The sequence below is a fragment of the Lactuca virosa genome, chromosome 3 (assembly GCF_052849685.1).
Source record: "Lactuca virosa cultivar CGN04683 chromosome 3, Lactuca_virosa_CGN04683_v6, whole genome shotgun sequence".
Classification (NCBI taxonomy): domain Eukaryota; kingdom Viridiplantae; phylum Streptophyta; class Magnoliopsida; order Asterales; family Asteraceae; genus Lactuca; species Lactuca virosa.
In genome coordinates, this window is record NC_136428.1 from 143,354,446 (window position 1) to 143,375,286 (window position 20,841).

A 20,841-nucleotide genomic window follows, 5' to 3' on the forward strand; every position below is an offset into this window, starting at 1 on the left:
CAAGGAGTACCATCTTGTTCTCCAGCCTTGCATCAAGAACCACCACCACCTTCAACAAGACACATTGGTTATGCACATCTTTACCTATTAAGTCACTTATGTAGAGTTGTGTTAAGTACCTTTTGGTGCATTAAAAAGGCACAAAGTTGTTCTGTCATTCCTCTTTTCTGTTCAATCAATGCAGTTATCTTTTCCTACTCACTCAAAACTTCTCTCATTCTTTGTTTATCCCTCTACAAATCTTGCTTTATTTCAAGAACAAGTTGGTACTTCTCAAACAAGGATGAAGACGCCATTTTCTTGCATGATGAGTTTTTTTTATCTGATATTTCTATGGAGGTTTGTGTTTGTGAATACTCTTACTTATCTTGGTTGTTTATAAAGAAATGAAAGATCAATACCTCATTATTGCCTAAAATATGACTGATGATCTTCGGAGTTACATATTATAAGTATATATAAAAGTATAATTGAAGGTACCGTATATAACGTGGGAAATCCACCATATTCTAAATATTCTAAATACACTCATATACACTATCGATTAAAAATATCATATAACATCACAACAAAATCCGTATATATAAATGGTAAACACCAATAACATCTCATTGATGATCAGTTGTAGTTATATGATTTTCTTCAAGTTCAACAGTGGATTCTTTTACAGCTGTACACGTGTCCGAAGGTATATTAATGCCTGCAAACCCTAACATGACAGCAGCAGCCCCAATATAATCCATGAAACCGGGTGCATTTCCTATCACAGTATCCACAATCGCCGCCAATGGCACTTGAATAGTCAACCCTGCTGTTGCTACTGTTGTTGTAGTCAGTAAAACAGCTTTTGCCCATAAATAATCACTCAACACATTATCCAATAAACCTAAACAAAAAAATAATTAGCAACTTAGATTAGGGCCCACAAGTTCTCTCAAAAAATAATCTGTACTGTGTTTGGTTCCCAACCAAAAAGGACAAAATAAATTACGACTAATGTCGATGAGATAAAAAATTTCAATTTTTTGTCCAACCCTGAAAAGACAAAAAAAGATTGTACTGCATTTGGTGTGTATTAAATTAATTAGGACTGTCAGACTATGCCAATAGAACAAAAATTGCAATATTTTGTCCAACCGAAAAAGGCAGGACATGGACTCACTCTCGATATCTCATTTGTGAAAAGACATGAATGCCCTTTTATTCTCATCCTCGAAACTAGCCCTAGAAAACATGTCTAGTCCCGTATAATAAACACAATCTAAAGGGCATTTTGGGAAACAGGTTGTACTGCATTTGGTGTGTATTGATGTCAATGGAACAAAAATTGCAGTATTTTGTCCAACCGAAAAAGGTGGGACATACACTCAGTCACGATATCTCATCTGTGAAAAGACGTAAATGCCCTTCTTGCTCTCATCTTCGAAACTAGCCCTAGAAAGCACGTCTAGTCCCATATAATAAATACGACCTAAGGGGTATTTTGGGAAAATGATAAAAAACACAACCCTACAATGGCAAAATATTACCTTTTCCAACAATTAGACCAAATTGCTTGGAGCTAATTGTATCAAAAGGCTCAAGACTAGCCAAATGAAGTATAAGGGCAACAGGGGAAAAGATCAAGAGGTTAAACAGCCCTAAAAACCCTAGAAATTGTGCCATGCTGACCTTCCCACTCCCAGTTTTTGCATCATCATCTTCATCGGGTAAGTTTTTCCGTATAAGGGTAATGTAAACAGCATAAAAAGCCGATGAAACAAGGGCAAAAATGTCACCAAGAGTAGGGTTTGAAGCTGTTGTAGTTGTTCCACTTTCTGAATCTCCTAAACTTACAATTATAGTCCCTCCCATACAAAGAAGAACACTCAAAAGTTTTATCCATGTGAACTTTTCTCCCAAGAATACAAGAGAAACCAAAAAGGTGAAGAGACTCGATGCACTGCTTAAGATTGTATTCGACTGTATAAAATGGAAAATTTTGTTACTTTATTGTATATGATAAAAAAATAAATAAATAAATAATAGGTTATAATTGTATGACATAAACTTACAGTGACAGTTGTATACTTCAAAGATAGATTAAACGAAAGCTGTGCAAGAAACCAAAAAGGGCAAATTAAAAGGCTGACTTTTGCAATTCTTATACGAGTCCAACGCCCTTTTGAGTCCAATAATTCTTCTCCAATTGGAAACACAACATTAGTTTCCATGCTGACATCATCATTATCATCATTAACAGCTTCCCCTGTAACATCTTTTTCTACAAGAAGGTTGATCACTTCTGATTCTTTTGTTCCTTGTGAGGTGTTATTATTGTTATTATCATCTTTACTTCTCCAAAAAAGGAAATTTGCATTTGAATACTTATCTTCCAAAAAACGCCCGATTTCTACTAATGGGATGTATATTACAAACAGTGAATTGCATATGTATGTGACAAGAAATGGAGATACACCACCATCAACAACTGATTGAACTACAAAACTAGCAGCTATCCAGATGGTTGCAACAGCAAGAATGTATATCAACCCTAAAACCCATCTCCATGTTTTACTTTTCATTCCTTCAATGTTCAAACACTATCTATGCACAAACGCACCTATCTGCAAGAAATACAGAATGATTCCTTTAACAATATGTTTCATTTCCAAACAGTTTCTCTACATTCTTGATAATTTAGAAAGATTTAAGCTTTTGGTAGTGGAATCTGAAATGCCTTTGGGGATCCTTATCGATGAGACAAAACCCTAATCTTCAGATTTTGATTACGAGAATTACTTCAGTGTGAGTTTACTTAAAGAATTCAGCCTACATTTGAGCTATATTGACTTTTCCACCATAGATTTTGGAGAAGTATTTTATATTTACACAAACAAACGTAAAGGACACAGAGATGAAAAGAAATTGAAGAGGAAAGCAGATTTGACCTTGATGTTTGAGCAATCTTCGGTTTAACCAGAGGCTTCTGATTGAGGATCTGTTTGGAGTTTAGGTCCAGAAGTGACAAGTTTCTCTTGCTTGATCACTTTGAAGAGGCTCTGTTCGTCGTCCACTGAACCCTAGAATTTCAAAACTTTTTAGGAGATGATTACTATTACCATAAACTGCAAGTTTATCACAAAAGATTCTTAGAAGTTGTTAATTTTAAACGAGAATGGTAGTCGCAGTGATCATCGAAGATTACCTTAAGACGAATGACTCCAGAATCCGCGGATAATCGAGCAGGCAAAGAAAGTAGGGAGAGGGTTTTTTTTTTTTTTTTTTTTTTTTTTTTTTTTTTTTTTGTGTATCAGGATCCGACAATAGGCAGGGCTGCTCAAAAGAGGCTACAAGCCAACCAAACATACGGAACGATTACCCGAATCGAAAACGAAATCCGGACCGGACCGACCCGACCCGACCTGAATTAGTAATTTGGGTCGTTTTCGGATATCTATTTTAGCCTAATTCGGGTTTCGGGTTATTCGGTCCAAATTACCCGAATAAAGATTTAATCGGGCCAAAAGGAGCGACCCGGAATTGAATAGTCACTTGAAGCCTTGAATGTATGGTACCCAATACCGATCAGTCGATCATAGATTCATAAAAAAATAATAATAATAAATAAATAAATAAATAAAACCCTGAAGTCGTCGATGAGTTGTCGCTTCCTACTGTGACCGTTGCTTGCTTCATCGTCGCCCTAGCCTTTGATAGATGATGACGTCGCGAAAGAGTTGGAAAATGCGATAAACAATGGAGGTGGAAAGAGAAAACGACCAATCAACATTCTCAAATAGTTAATTTGTATTTGGTCATTGTTATTTTGGAAAAAACTTAAGATTCATATTTTAATTTGGATGTTTAATGTTTAATGTTTAAATATGAATTATGGATTTTTGGAATATGAATTATCAATGTTTAATAAGTTTTTTCGTGAACTAGATATAGAATTTTTTATTTGGATTATTCGGGTCATTTCGGTTTATTTGGGTTATACGGTTCAAAAGCATAGTGTAAGTGTTTATTTGGGTTATTTCGGTCCTTTCGGGTTAATAACTGAACCGAAACTTGTATTACCCGAACCGAACCGGTCCCGTATTAATATAATCGGTTCGGGTTTCTGTTCTCACTTTTCATCTAATTCGGGTTTCGGTTTATTTGGATTCGGGTTGAGTTTGTCTCGAAGCACATCATAGTTCTTTATTATAAAAATGACCGAGTTATTTTTTTTATTTACTTTTCTTTTTGTATTATGTGTATGATTTTTTTCTTAATATATTTAGGATATTAATTTAATATTTCTATTCTTACTAGATACAAGTTTTTGAATAAAATTTTCATAATCAATTTGTTTTCTTAAATGTTTTTCAATTAACAAAATAGCTAACCTATTTAATATTTTTTTGTGACATTGTAGATCTTAATTAATTTTTTAACAATTTTAATTTAGAAAAACATCTTTCTGTAGAGGCAACGATTACATGAACATAATCCTATAAACAACATACATATTTGGAAAATAACTAAACTTTTTATGAAATTAAGTATATTAATAATTGTATCACATTTTAAATGTACATTGTCTTAAAAGTTTTAGTTCATGAAATAAATCTAAAGAGTCAATATCTAAACTATTATCATGCTTTAAAGATTTTTCAAGATTTAACAATATTTTTTTAAAGTATTTTTTATCAAATGATTTTAATTTTTTTATACTAAATAGAAAACCAAATGTATTTTTGAACTCATTAAATTGATCAAATCTACTTTTAAGTGAAGTAATAGTTTTATCTACTATATATAAAAAGTAATCAGTTTTAAATAACTCAAAAGGAGTTTCAACAGTTTCATTAGCAATATTTTCATCAAATCGTTTATTTCTATTAATGATACGTTTTTCATGAAATTTAAGTTTTACATCCATTTCTAAAGCCAATTATTTTGCATCATTTAAAGCCTTTTAAAATCCATTTTCTTTATATTTTGACAAAACTTCATAAATGGTCCCTATGGTATCCCAAAATTTGAAGTTTAGTCTCTAAGTTTAAAAAACCTCACAGATGGTCCCTGTGGTTTCAAAACTTTTAACAAATTGTCATTTTCGCTAACTCCATTAGCTTTTGGCCGTTAAGTGAAGGGCATTTCCATCATTTCACTACCACAAAGACCATTTATGAAGTTTTGCTTTATTTAAAGAGAAAATTACAAATTTAGCCAAATACAATAATTACCTTACAAATTTAGCCAAAAAAAATCAAAATTGCAATTATAACCACTGAAATCGCAGATGGAAATGACCCATCTGCGATTTTGCTCTTCCATCTGCAATTTTGCCTGTTCCACCTGCGATTTTCGATTGAAAAAACTATAAAACCATTTTTTTTCTTCATTTTTCACTCTTCAATTTAGAAAAACTCTCTCTCTCGGCGATTCCCTCTGACGATTTCTTGAAGAAAATGGACAATTTTTTCAACAATCCCGAAAATATGGTTAGATTTTAACTTTTTTTATGTTTTAATTAACATTTATTTAGTATATGTTTTTATTATTTTATTATTTATTGTATTAGTTAGTGTAAAAAAAATGAAATTATATTGTTTGTAATCGGGTAATTTTGTTATATTTGATAGATTTAATATTATTTATTAGTAACCTTGAAGTTTTAATGCTATTTTGTTAGTGGTTGTATGTGTAACATCCCAAAATTCAAGGCCAAACATTTCGTTTTGATTAAGTTATAATATAAAACCATCAATAATAAAACATTCATATTCATATCTCATGTCAAAACCAAAGTGTCAATAATCAAAGCATTTTATCATAAAACCATATCAGAGTGTAATCCCAAAGATCTCATGTGCGGAAAACATAGTGTGATGCGCTGCGATCAAGCCGGCTCCTTTCCTTTGAAAACAAGTACCTGAAACCAAAACTGTAAACCGTAAGCACGAAGCTTAGTGAGTTTCCCCATCATACCACATACCACATAATACCATCGGTATCTTTCAACCGGTAACTGCCATCGGTATCTTTCAACCGGTAACCGGGGACAATTTCACCCCTACCACTATCACATAATAATATATCATAAACATACTGATCACGTACTAACATCATAAACATGTTGATCACATACTAACATCATAAACAGACAGATAAGCATTGTATGGGTTCTGTATACCCCTTCGGTATCTTTTAACCGGTAACTGCCTTCGGTATCTTTCAACCGGTATCTGCCATCGGTATCTTTCAACCGGTATCCGACATCGGTATCTTTCAACCGGTAACCGGGGACTATTTCACCCCCTACCACTATCATATAATAACAGGATATAATCATACAGTCAGGCATATCTGGGGTACTGACCTACCCTTCGATCCTAACGACCGAGTCAGGGAAGAACTATTCCCTGCTACTACCACTGACACACATAGCATATCACATAAGCATATCTCATAAGCATATCTCATAAGCATATAACATAAGCATACCAAGATAATTATCATAAAGACAATTATCTACCAACTACCTCTGTTGGTGGGCCGGCATTGTGGCCTTAGACCCACCCCTACTGGAAGGTAACTCACCTCGCACTGCTGAAGTCCCGCAGACTCAACCCTAGCTGCTGGATGACAGATTCCCGATCTGTCAATATCAAAACATTACCCAATTAATAATTGGGTTCCACTACATAACCATAAGTACATGCTTTAGGTAATTACTACATTACCCCTAGCTTGGCTTATTCAAGCCCAAGGCCTAATTCATAGGCCCAAAGTCGACTAGGACTCAAAGCCCAACATATGGCCCAATTTTCCAAATTGGGCCCAAGCCTATACATGGTCTTATTCTAAGGCCCAACATCATATAATCATTAAGGCCCAAACCGTGGTCCATCTATGGCCCAATTTTCCAAATTAGGCCCAAACCCCTTACATGGGCCTTACCCTAGGCCCATTAAATTATTCTAGTCCAATTGCTTGGCTTTGGATGGCCCATTAATAACCCAATCATCAAGGCCCAATAGAAAGGCCCAACAATAAACCCAAGTGAAATTAGGGTTTTCACATAAAAAGACGATTAGGGTTAAGTGTTTCTCACTTAACCCATTAAAGATTTAATCCATTAAGGACTTAATCCATTAAGTCCATCATTCTTCTAAATAAGTCATATGGTGTGATTGGGCTTAGTCACACAATTCCATTCCAATGGCCCAAAAGTGGTCCCAATAAGTCCAAGCCCATAAATCCAATATTAGGGTTTTCTAAACCCTAATTAGGGTTTCCAACCCCATCTTAGCCCAATAGGCCCAATTGATATGTACTAGGCCCATTAGTCATCTGTTTGGGCTTTTAGGTCCATTAAGCTTCATTGGGCCCATTAGGATTTATTAAGCCCATTAAGCCTCATTGGGCCCATTAGGGCTCCTTTGGGCCCATTAGGGTTTCAAGCATTCCAAACGAATCAACACAACGAGGCAAAGCACACCGCCACCCGACAAGGCGGCAGGAGGCGGCAGCCACCACCCTACGGTGGTGGTTTTCAGTTTTCTTTTCATTATTCCAGTTTGTAATTACACTTTACAATGCTAAATCTCGAATAAACACACACACCTACTAACACACACACATAAACACGGTGGTGCATGGTGGCAGCCACCACCTCACGGTGGTGGCAGTGGTGGTCCTCGGCTTTTCCCGTGAATTCAGGCTAACAAAACACCCAACAAATCTCCACTGAAATGAACATGCACACACCAATTTATACCTACAGCCACCCCACACACGGTGGTCAAAGGTGGCAGAAAACAAATGGCGACAGCCACCATGGTTGGCTGCCATGGTGGCTCTCTTCAACGTCCGGCCAGCCAACAAACGCACATACAAACATGATTGCATCAACGATTCACACACACACGCGCGAAGAACGAGCACCCACCACGCAGCAACACCTCGGACATGGAGGAGGAGGTCGGTGACGGAGGAACCAGCTTCAGCGACTTCGTCGGTGTCTGCTGGGCAGGAGGTGGCCAAGAACGATCGGAGTAGCGCCGGTGACAGATGTCGTTCGTCTGTAGAAGACGACAACGGCAGAGGAAGGAGATGATAGAGAAGCGGTGGCAGCAGACTCCGTTTACAGCTTAAAGGTTTGTTCTCGGCGGCCCAAGACGTCTGGCGGCAGCGCTGTGGCGGTATCAGGTGGTTGACGACCTCAACGGAGGTGCTGGTGCGGCGCCGGAGGTCGAGTAAGTGGGAGTGGCGGCTGGAGGTTTCACATGGCGGCTGAAACATAGCAACTAGGTTTAGGGTTTGGCATGGAGGAGGTAACGGGTTTAATACCCGTGTCCCATACAACTTCGTGAGGATTGACACTTCCAGCCCATCCCATCTCTCTAATCTTTACAATCCAAATCCAAATTTTACTCTTTTAACCCCTGCCTTCAAAACTCTTTACAAATTGAATCCAAAATTTACCATTTAGCCCTTAGCTTCCAACATCTCTTCATATTAAGTCCCAATAATTACCCAATAGTCCCTGCCTTCATAAATACTTATAAAATGAGTCTCGAACTCACACTTTTAACCCCCGACTTCTAAAAATGTGGCAATTAACTCCTCGAACCCAACACCATGCATATATAATTATTTATTTTAAGCTACCATTCGTTCATTAATTTATTTATTTAACTAATAAATAAACGGGTGTTACAGTATGAATGTACAAGTATAGACTGCGTAGAATGTGCATTGGCTTGTTGTACATTTAGTAAAATGGTTAGAATATGTTATTTTTTTTAACTTCAAAGTTTAATAAATTGTTACAATAATGTTTACAATATGTTTGGTTAGTGGTTTAAGTTGAGAAATTGATATAGCATGGTTAGAATATGTTATTTGTCGTTTGTATAGTTCTTGTATAACTTGAAAAATTGTATATACTTGTCGTATAAAAATTCAACTCTGATGAAACCTTTACCAAATTTGAAGTTCGGGTGTCAGATTATTTAGACAAGACTGACTATTGGGCCCGGAGGAACATCCCAAGGATTCCATTGAATACGCAATTCATTTTCGAAACAAATGTTCCCCAACAAAGTAGTCAGTTGGGAGATTGCGGTGTTTTTGTTTGTATGTTTATGGAACAATTAGTTTCACGCCAACCAATACGTGAACTTATTGACCCAAGGAACGCAGCTTTAGAGTTTCACCAACGAATGGCAAAAATTTATTGGGGGTCGAGTCTTGGTCCTATGTAGTTGGATTATATATTTGTATATGTAATTGAATGTTGGATTTGATTATTAACCGTTTAATGTTACAACTACAAACGAGTACACCATTAGTCTATTTTTAGTTTTAACGTTACAAATACAAAAATTTAAACATAACAACAATTCCAACAATTTAATGACCTACTAATAACTTCAATACTTACAACATAACAACGACACCACCATTTGTTTTAACATTACAAGTACACTGCTCTAAACATAACAACAAATACAACAATTTATTGACGTAACAACTTCAAAACTATGAAAACAATATCAAAAAAAGCTTACAACTTGTAAACAATAATTGCCAAAAACAACACCCAACTACAAACCAAGGCTATCTTTAACTTCTTATTTTCTGATTGAAAGTGCTTATTAGAGTTAGCTACTTTAGCTATTACCATAGATGATTGGTCCTTCTCTTCATCAACCCAACTGATAAACCCGCATTTTGGTCCCTGTAAATTTAAACATTGACAATAAGAATTGTTGCCATATAATCATGAAGGTGTAAATATGAATGAAGTTAAGAACATGATACCATATATGGTCAAGCGTAAAATAATCTTCCTGGGTTTTTAGCTGTACCTGAAATCCTAATGATACGTTCACCTTCGCAATTACAGTATGCCATTCGCCTTATTTATTCTATTAAATATGACTTACTTTCACAGATAAATTTCATGGAGTGACTTTACACCCATTTATAGAAGAAATTTTATTACAGACAATTATGTTTGACGATGAAATGAACTGGTTTGACTATGAATTCAAAAAGTTGAACTATGAACTGCAGACAAGTACATTGTTTTGTCTTGTCTTGTCGGTCAGTGATGTTTGACTATGAAATGAACTGGTTTGACTATGAATTTAAAAAGTTGAACTATGAACTGCAGACAAGTACATTGTCTTGTCTTGTCTTGTCGGTCAGTGATGTTTGACTATGGAATGAACTGGTTTGACTATGAATTTAAAAAGTTGAACTATGAAGTATGAACTGTAGAGAAACACCAATTTGTATATAATTATAATTGGATTCGTGTGATGATTCTAAAACACTTTCATTGCTTGTGAAAATGAGTACTTACACCGAAAGAAGCTTTTCTCAGCTACCAATATTATTGCATAATCTTCAAAGAACAAATCCTTATACCTTCACAGCCATCAAGAAAACGGATACCAACCGCTTTCAATTCTGTTTTGTGGCTTTAGGTTGCGTGGTATAACATATTTGTTTTATTGAGTTAATTAATATTTCTTGGTAATGTATCTCGTTTACTCTTTACTTCTCACTAATATATGGTTGTTTTTTATGCAGATTCGTACCTTCCTTAGGTGCATGATACCGTTAATATATGTGGGTTATTTACCCCTTCTTGGCAACTATCTGACAACATTGTACTTCGAAGTGGCTTTGGATGGAAACCATGAACCCCTACTCTTAGCAATTGCTTTGGGAACCTTAGAGTGTGAAGAATCGTGGAGATGGTTCATGATGAAGTTAAAAGAGTGTTTAGGTGAGGATACAGAGGTTGGTTTAATAAGCAACCTATGTGCTAAAATAGACTTTGTTGTTCAGAGTGTCTACCCAAATTTGTATCATGGATATTGTCCTAAAGATATAGCTCGAAAAATACGAGATTCTGTCGGACATAATGATACCGAAGTCGAAAAGTTGTTTTGGAAGTCATGCAATGCATATAGTGTTCATGATTTTTACTTGTGTCTGGAAAGGTTGCAAAGTGCATATAGGAAACCACCTTTCTGCACCTTGCTTAGGAGTTCAATTTTCTGGCTTGACGATATAGCAATTTCAAAATGGACACGAGCATTTTTCCCAAAAGTACGTTACAATGTTAAATCGATTGATGTCCCTGAAATGTTGAAAATTATATCCACATCCACACGTGAGTTTCCTATAACAACGATAATTGAGTTAATCAATACGTCGATACAATCAAAGTATGTTGAACGGGATGAAGTGGCAGGTAACTTTATACTTATATTTAGTTTTTTCTTGTATTATTATTTTAAAATTAACAAATATTGCAGGGAGGTTGTCTGGTGGGGTGACCCCTTATGTTGAGAATAAGGTTCAAAAGCGTGTCAACAAGTCTTATAATTGGGTGGCAAGACGTTTGTATGGGGATAAATTTGAATTCGATGACAATTATTCCACCAGCAAAGTACAATTTGAACGTAGCGTATGTAGTTGTGGGAAATGGCAAATAAGCGGTATACCATGTGGCCACGCTATAGCATCTCTAAGAACCCGTACGTCTGAAGCCATTCACGAAATGGTTGATTATAAGTTCACTGCTGTCGTGTATCGAGTTGCATTTGGATATGAGTCAGTGAATTCTATACCATCGCATGTGCACTGGGAAATACCAAATGAAAGGGTGGTCCTGTTACCTCCCTAAAAGAAGTAGTTATTCATGTACCCCGTTTGCATTTTATGTCCTATTATGTTGTAAATCCCAATTTTGAAGGCTAAAAATTTCATTTTTAATTAAGTAACATGTAAAATCATTTGTCAAAATTGCTAATATTATATTAATTCATAAAACCATTACGTCGCGTCTCAAAAACATATCATCGAATAATAATAAAATCAGAGTACGATCCTAGAAAACTCAATGCGGAAATCATGCGTGTGTGTGATGTGTCGCTACCACGCCGGCTCCTTCCCCTTCGCTGAAGAGGTACCTGAAACAAAACTGAAAACTGTAAGCACGAAGCTTAGTGAGTTCCCCCATCATACCACATACCATAAAAACACATAACATACATACTGCCAGGCATATCTGGGTGCCCGACCTACCCCTTCGGTCCTCTCGACCGGTGACCTTGCCTAGCATACCTGGGTGCTGGCCTACCCCTTCGGTCCTCTCGACCGGTGACGTTGCCTAGCATACCTGGGTGCTGGCCTACCCTTTCGGTCCTCTCGACCGGTCTATCACATACTATCACGTAATTATAATCTAGCATAGCTGGGTACTAAACTACCCCTTCGGCCCTATCGGCCGGTAACTTAGGGACTATCTCCCTCTACTACTACCACCATCACGTAGCATCATATCATGCTAGCACATAAAACATAACAGGTAGCAGCAAACCTAGATGAATATCACAAAGACAATTATCTAACATACAACTCCTATTAGTGGCAGATTGCCTTGGACTCGCCGAGTCCGTATTCATAAGTTGGGAGATTGCCTTGGACTCGCCGAGTCTGTTCATACACTCGCCGAGTCTTATGATTTCCAAATCCTAAACAACCCCTAGCAGGCTGAGTGTTCCTTCCACTCAACCAAAACCATTTCCAGAAGTCAGTTTTGGGGGATAAAGCATCCCCACTCGCCGAGTCACCCAAGTGACTCGCCGAGTCCCTCTTTGTCCAACACTATACAGTCGATTATAATGGGTCTTAACGCGTAAAAACCATAGATCTGGCCTCCTAGGGTCCATTTTATACGTAAATCTACGAACTTGATGTTCATGCATGGGGTTTTTGGCTCAAAAGGCTATAAAATGGGGTCTATAAGATGCATGGGCTTCCCATGGCCATAAATTTGGCACCTTTATGCCATGGGAACCCTCAATGGTTCCAGATCTGAAGCACATACCCACATATACAACCAAATCTGAGCATAGCCTCTCAAAAGCTTAGAAAAGGTAGAAAATAGCCCCAAAACAAGATCTAGGGGATAGATGGTCAATGTTCAAGCTTTTCACCTTGAATGAACTGAGAATGAAGCAAAACCTCTGGATCTATTAGCTTCCACTTTAACTCCTTAGCTTTCTTCTTCTCCTCCAACTTCAAATGCACAAAAAGTCACCAACAAGCTTCAAGAACACTCAATAATGGTTTAGGGTTTCAATCTAGGGTTTCTCTGAGTTGGGAGGGTGATGGAGGCTGGTTTGGGACGAGATAAAGTGTTTAAATAGGGTGCAAACCCTAAATATTAGGGTTTTGTCCAGACAGCTCCTACTCGTCGAGTCGGTCTTCCGACTCGTCGAGTAGGTCACTTAAACCCCCGATCCAACAGTTGAGTCTACTCGGCGAGTTGGGCCCCAACTCGCCGAGTCCTAGAGTAAATTGCCACATTTCTATGAAATTAAACACGTACCAGGAATCGGGTGCTACAAATCTCCCCCACTTATTTTAGACTTCGTCCTCGAAGTCTGCTGCTGATTCTGGAAAAAGCTGGGGGTAGTGCTCCCTCATCTATTCCTCCGGTTCCCAAGTCCATTTCGATCCCTTGCGGTGCTGCCATTGCACCTTCACCAGCTCCACCCTCTTGTTCCTCAGGTCCTTCAACTTCCTGTCGATGATCGCTACTGGCCGCTCGATGTAATTTAGGCTGTCATCCACCTGAATATCCTCCAAGGGTACCACTGCCGAGTCGTCCACCAGGCACTTCCGTAACTGGGAGACGTGAAACGTACTGTGAATCTGACTGAGTTTAGCTGGCAGGTCCAGCCTATATGCCACCTTGCCCACCCAGGCTACAACCTTGAAAGGTCCAATGTAGCTGGGGCCTAACTTGCCCCGCTTCCTGAATCAGATGACGCCATTCCAAGGAGACACCTTCAGGAGGACCATATCCACGACCAGGTCTGATCGGCGCTTGTCGGCGTAACTTTTCTGCCGACTCTGAGCAGTCTGAAGCCTGCTCCTAACCTGCTGAATCTTCTCTGTCGTCTTGAGCACCACTTCGGTGCTCCCCATGGCCCTCTGTCTGACTTCGCCCCAACATATCGGGGTCCCGCACTTCCTCCCATACAACATCTCGAAGGGAGGACGATCGATACTCGCGTGATAGCTGTTATTGTAGGAGAACTCAGCTAATGGAAGGTAGGTATCCTAGCTACCACCGAAGTCTAGAACACATGCCCGCAGCATATCCTCCAAAGTCTGGATAGTCCGCTCACTCTGACCATCCGTCTGCAGGTGGAACGCTATGCTGAAATGCAGACGAGTACCCAACTCGTCGTGAAAATTCTTCCAGAACCTGGAAGTAAACCGCACGTCTCGGTCCTAAATCACCGAAACTGGCACTCCGTGCCGAGCTACTACCTCTCGGATGTAGATATCGGCTAGCTTCTCGGCCGAGATTCTCTCTTGGATCGGTATGAAATGGGCACTCTTGGTCAACCGATCCACGATGACCCAAATCGAATCCACTCCCCGCGCGGTCCTGGGAAGCTTTGTGATGAAGTCCATAGTAATATCTTCCCATTTCCACATAGGGATATCCAACAGATGCATCTTGCCGTGAGGCCTCTGGTGCTCGGCATTGACCTTCCTACAGGTCAGGCATCTCTCAACATACCAGGCTACATCCCGCTTCATGCAGGGCCACCAATAATCAGGACGAAGATCTCTGTACATCTTCGTCGCCCCGGGATGAAAGGAAAATCGGGATTTGTGCGCCTCCTCCATCAGAACCTGGTTCACACCTCCGTGGTATGGAACCCACACCCTGCGGTGTAGCGTCAATAACCCACGACTATCATAGTCGAAGGAGGAAACCTGCCCCACAATACGCTCGCTCTTCCGATGTTCCTCCTTTAAAGCCTCCTGCTGGGCCTCTCGGATCTGCTCCAAAAGAGGAGTCACCACCATCATCCTCATGCATACGTCTCTGATCGGCGCTGCCTTGCGGCTAAGCGCATCGGCCACGACATTAGCCTTCCTCGGGTGGTAGAGGATCTCACAATCGTAATCCTTCACCACATCTAACCACCGACGCTACCTCATGTTCAGATTCGGCTGATCCATGAGGTACCTCAAACTCTTGTGGTCCGTGTAGATGGTACAACGGACCCCATAGAGGTAGTGTCGCCAAATCTTGAGGGCGAAGACGACTGCCCCCAACTCCAAATCATGCGTCGGGTAGTTCGCCTCGTGAGGCTTCAGCTGCCTCGAGGCGTAGGCGATGACATGCCCTCTCTGCATCAAAATTGCGCCCACACCTAAAATGGACGCATCATATTATACCACAAAATCTTCCACGCCCTCTGGCAGGACGAGGATCGGCGCCTCACACAGTCTCTGTCTGAATGTCTCAAACTCTGCCTGCTGCTCAGGCCCCCAGCGAAAAACAAACAACTTTCTTTGTCAGCCGGGTCAGAGGTACGACTATCTTGGAGAAGTTCTGAATGAATCTCCGATAATAGCCTGCCAATCCGTGGAAACTCCGAATCTCAGATGGAGATTTCGGAACCTCCCATCTGATCACGGCCTCCACCTTAGCCGGGTCAACCAATATCCCGTTCTGGTTGATTAGGTGCCCAAGAAACTGCACCTTGCGCAACCAAAACTCACACTTGGAGAACTTGGCATACAAGCTCTCCCTCCTCAAGGTATCCAAAACCTCCCGTAGATGCTCCTCATGCTGCTCCTGCGTCTTGGAGTAAACCAAAATGTCATCAATGAAAACTATCACATACCGATCTAGCATCGGTCTGCACACGCGGTTCATGAGGTCCATGAATGCGGCAGGAGCATTGGTAAGCCCGAAGGGCATCACCATGAACTCGTAGTGACCATAGCGAGTCCGGAAAGCAGTATTTTGTATATCCTCATCCTTGACCCTCATCTGATGGTAGCCTGACCGCAAGTCAATCTTGGAAAACTAAGATGCTCCCAGAAGCTGGTTGAACAAGTCATCTATCCTCGGGAGTGGGTAACGGTTCTTCACCGTTACCTTGTTCAGCTCCCGGTAATTTATGCACATGCGATGCGACCCGTCCTTCTTCTTGACAAACAGGATCGGGGCTCCCCAAGGTGAACTACTCGGCCTGATAAATCCCTTGTCTAACAGCTCCTGCAGCTGTGTAGACAACTCCTGCATCTCGGGAGGAGCCAACCGATATGGTGCCTTGGCTATCGGAGCCGCATCAGGGACTAGGTCGATCCTGAACTCCACCTGTCGCTCCGGAGGTATTCGAGGCAGCTCCTCTGGGAATACATCCGCATAATCTCGCACCACCGAAACATTTGTCACTGTCGTTTTACCTGCCTCCCGGGTATCCATAACATAGGCGACATACCCAGCGCAGCCCTGCTGAAGATAGCGCCTAGCCCTTGCTGCTGAACATAGTGTTGGTCTGCGATGTGGCCTCTGGCCCTGAATCACCAGCTCTCCCCCACTCGGGGTTCTGATCCGAACCAACTGCTACGCACAGTCGATCACTGCCCCGTTGGGGCTCAACTAATCCATGCCTATAATCACCTTGTTCCCACGCAACGGAATGGGAACCAAGTCTACCAAATAACGCTCCTCGAACAACCTCAAAACACAGTCCCTGAAAACCTCTGACGCTCGCACTGATCGATCATCCGCACTCTCGACCTCTAGAGGGCAATCCAACATGCCTGAAGACTCAGGGAACCTCTTGCTAAGTGTAAGAGAGACAAATGATAGGGTAGCACCCAAATCAAACAACACCTGAACTGGGATACCGTTCACATGGAACGATCCTAAACAAGACATATCATATGGCACATCAATATCATAAGCAACATAAAATAAAAGCTAGGGAGAAGAAATCATACCCGTCACCACATCGGGTGCGGCGCGTGCCTCCTCGGTAGTCAACTAGAAGGCTCGGCTGCTCATCACTGGAGCCTCTGTCTTGCCCTGCCGACCATCAGTGATTCGCAGGGTCGATAGGGATGGCACCTTCTCTGGCGCTGCTGCTGTCAACTGAGGGCAATTGGCCTTTTTATGGCCTCGCTGGTTGCAGTGGAAGCACAACAACTCTAATGTCTAGAAGGTGGGCATAGGGGCGGTACAATCCCTGCTAAAGTGTCCCAACTTGCCACACTTGTAGCAGCTCGATGATCCCAACCAACAAACCCCCTCGTGAGTCTTCCCACACTTTCCGCAGCGGTCCCGACCCTGCTGGCCCTTCGACCTAGAGTTGGATCCCTTGGGCTTCTTCCCCGAAGCCCCAGTAACATGCCCCTCTTCCGCCTTCCTCTTCCTGAGGTGCTCCAAGTCTATCTCCCTCTCCCTCGCCCTGACAATCATGAAATCCAAGGTCGGGCATGCCGAGAAGCTGACATGCTCCCGGATGTCTGCCCTCAACATATCATGATAGCGGGTTTTCTGCATCTCCTCGTCTCCCGCATACTGGGCACCAACAATGCCCTCTCCCGGAATTTGGCGGTAATCTCCGCCACTGACTCCGTCGTCTGCGTCATATCCAAAAACTCCTTGGCCAGCTGCTGAAGCTCTACAGCTGGCACAAACTCAATCGTCGTGGCTCCCAACGAGTCACCAACCGACTCCCACCAATCCCTGGCCCGGTCTTTCAAACAACCCACGACATATTGCACCTTCGACCCCTCAGGGCAGAAGCTCGTCAGCTGTGCAGACTTAATGTCTGCAATCCATCTCCTGGCTGTGATGGGGTCCTTAGCCCCATGGAAATCCGACGCGCTACTGCTCCTGAAGTCCTTGAAGGACAGTGTGTGTGATCCTGACTGACTGAATGCCATATCGCTCCTGAATGCCCTGAGGCGATCCTCCATCAACTCAATAATCCCTTCCTTGATCGACCCGAAAATCACCGGGGTCGACTCAAGGATACCTCTCGTGATCTCAGACGCGATAAACTCGCGTAATCCCTCGTCCACTGGCTCGGAACCTGCCCCCGAGCCCGATCCTGAACCGGATCCTATCCCTGAACCTCCTCCTCCGTGACGTGTGATCATCACCATTCTGAAACATAATCACATAACTGTCAGAATCATACATAAACCTCGGAAGGTATCATACACTCTACAAGTTTCCTGGTTCTATCTCGGCCCTCCTTGGTTCGAGCACGGATCCTCTGCTTTCAGTAGTATGAGACCATACTACCTTCCACATCTATCTGTAATTTCCTCAAGGATTGCTTCGACTTCACCAAGTCCCTTTTACTACTGTTGCACTATTTTCCAATCTCGTCCTAGGCTTACCCTAGGGTAACTCTCCGACCTACTCTCCGCCATCAGCTGCATAAGGAACCCCTGCTACCTTTACCTAACTAGCTTGCGCATACCATTACATATTACTAAGACCAGATAATTCTTCGAATGAAAGATCCTACCCCACAACGGTTGGACTCAAATAAGAGCTGCATAGTAGGGCTAGACCTAACCTTCTGGAATAATTTCGTCCCCGCAATATGTAACTGAACGTATTCGTTTACTAGTTAGCTAAGGATAACTAGGACTCCCGAAGCACAAAGCAACAGCATTCGGGCATTGAGTAACCCAATCCAGTCATACTCTATCCAAGCTATCATATAACTGCCTAATCAGTAACATCTTGCAGCTCAAAAACACATATAGCAGGCATATCAGGCATCTTCCTAGATCCTTAGCCCTAATCTAGCATGCATTTCTCATAATCATATCATATCATAACATAACATGTATGGGTATCTTGGGGAAAACTTACTTGATCTCGGCCGGTCGCGCATATCACACATCTTGTTCTTTTTCAAAATTCCTTTTTCTCTTTTCAAACTTCTTTTCATAAAATGATTTTCTTTTTGAAAATTTTCATACCAAGTTCTCAGTTTGAGTTCAGACACACCCGAGAGTCTATCCGAATCCCTCAAACTAAGTCTATGATACCAACTTGTAACATCCCAATTTTGAAGGCTAAAAATTTCATTTTTAATTAAGTAACATGTAAAATCATTTGTCAAATCATTGCTAATATTATATTAATTCATAAAAACATTACATCGCGTCTCAAAAACATATCATCGAATAATAATAAAACTAGAGTACGATCCCAGAAAACTCAATGCAGAAATCATGCGTGTGTATGATGTGCCGCTACCGCGCCGGCTCCTTCCCCTTCGCTGAAGAGGTACCTGAAACAAAACTGAAAACTGTAAGCATGAAGCTTAGTGAGTTCCCCCTATTGGATTAATGTCTAAGTCCATAACTATAATTGGTAAGACTTGACCCGACCCGGCATGGTCCATTTGGGTTGCATGGCATCATGCATTTGGATAGACTATAATGAGAGAAATAACACTTAAGGTTGGTTAATATATTATAAGTTCTAATATATTAATAAGGTTATTTAATTAGTATTGATCAAGAATTAATTTGGAATTAATTAAGTGATCAAAAGGAGACTAATTAAATATATGGGTTGATTGTGTAAATCATTCATTCTTATATATGTGGGCTTGTGATCCAAGATTCCTTATGTTGGACTAAGTCCATGGGGTGACCCATGGATACTCCATGGATACTCCATGGATACTCCATGGAGGTTAAAATCCATTGAGCATAAGGAATGAGTAAAGTTATGAGTTACATGGTGTAACCCTAATAGCCACCATATAAAAGAATCCCATGGCTCAAGAAATCGTACACTAATGTGTGAATGTGAGGGCTAGACGATTTCAAGGAGTGTTCAAGTTTCTCTCAAGTTATTCCAAGTGTATTTGGTGTTGTGTGAACCATTTGAGGTGTCACACTTGGGGCACTAGGCACTCAAGCTTCATGAAGACATTCTACATCAAAGAGGTATGTATTCTATCTTGTTATATTTATTATTTTGTATGCTAGATTAGGATAATACCTTGGATGTTCATAATTGTATGTATAATAGAGAAAACATAGATCCAAGGTATTTAGGGTTGCATGTACACTTAGGAGTGTTAGAATGCTCATAACCCAATAGTGGTATCAGAGCCTAGGCTTGTTTTCTTGTTATACTTGCAAAAGTAGCTGAAAAATCGAGTTGGATGCATATATTCGATTGTTTTGGCTGGAATTGGACTAGGAACATTACCCTAAGATGTTTTTGGACTTATAAACTTATTTTTGATGTGGTAATGTTCATGCTAATCCAATTTCTAAGATAATTGTCATAATTTCAAGATTTGTATTAGTTTGTATGTTCATGCTAATTTCTTGAAGATTGATGATTTGAATTATCTTGTTCTTATGAGGTTCTTAGATTAATAGAAAAGTTGTGTGAAATAGTTGTTTTCAATCCATTTTAATCTAAGAGTTGATTCCAAAAAGTGTTTTTGTAACTTGTCCTCAAGTTATATGAAAAGTCACATTTAAGAATCATAAAACTCATAAAAGTTGGCAAAGGTTACAAAATGAAGAGTCTCTTCATTAAATTAAAAAAAAGTGTAACCTTAATTAGTTCCATAAGTTACAATAAAAAAAAGGTTATTTTTTTTATTAATTAGTTTAAAGTCTTCCATAACTTGTCCTCAAGTTATGGAACTTGAAGAGTTTTTTTTAATTAAAACTACTTTAAACTCATAAGTTATGGAATTAATTAGTTTTGAATAGTTTCAAAACTTGCCCTCAAGTTTTGGAATTTGAAAAGTTTTCACTTATGAATACTTTAATTCCAAGTTAGCCCTTAGAATTTTAAAAGTTAAAATTCAACCCTTATACTTTATAATATTATAAGTTAATAATATTTATATATATGTATAAGAGTAAAGTCAGTCTTACCGTTAGTAGGCCTCATTCACGAAGCCGGTCTATAAGGGGGGTATAAGGTTACTGCCTATAAAATGGCAGTTTAAT

At 40.2% G+C, this 20,841-nt stretch overlaps 2 protein-coding genes across 3 annotated transcripts; one reads left to right on the forward strand and one right to left on the reverse strand.

The window, feature by feature from the left end:
- Positions 1-387: 387 nt before the first annotated feature.
- LOC145166664 (EamA-like transporter family) lies at positions 388-3,272 on the reverse strand. 2 transcript variants are annotated; one of them, XM_079085685.1, is made up of 5 exons: positions 3,188-3,272; positions 2,931-3,062; positions 2,055-2,606; positions 1,530-1,962; positions 388-886 (listed from the first exon to the last, which is right to left on the reverse strand). In XM_079085685.1, the coding sequence occupies exons 3-5, from the start codon at positions 2,562-2,564 to the stop codon at positions 609-611; spliced, it is 1,221 nt and encodes a 406-aa protein (XP_078941811.1). In that variant the 5' UTR covers positions 2,565-2,606; positions 2,931-3,062; positions 3,188-3,272; the 3' UTR covers positions 388-608. The 2 variants fall into 2 exon arrangements, with proteins under 2 accessions (XP_078941811.1, XP_078941810.1); XM_079085684.1 differs by having other exon boundaries at positions 2,931-3,107.
- Positions 3,273-10,336: 7,064 nt separating this feature from the next.
- On the forward strand, positions 10,337-11,683 carry LOC145164135 (uncharacterized). Its single transcript, XM_079082860.1, has 3 exons — positions 10,337-10,480; positions 10,579-11,248; positions 11,313-11,683. The coding sequence occupies exons 1-3, from the start codon at positions 10,337-10,339 to the stop codon at positions 11,681-11,683; spliced, it is 1,185 nt and encodes a 394-aa protein (XP_078938986.1).
- The last annotated feature ends 9,158 nt before the right edge of the window (positions 11,684-20,841 follow it).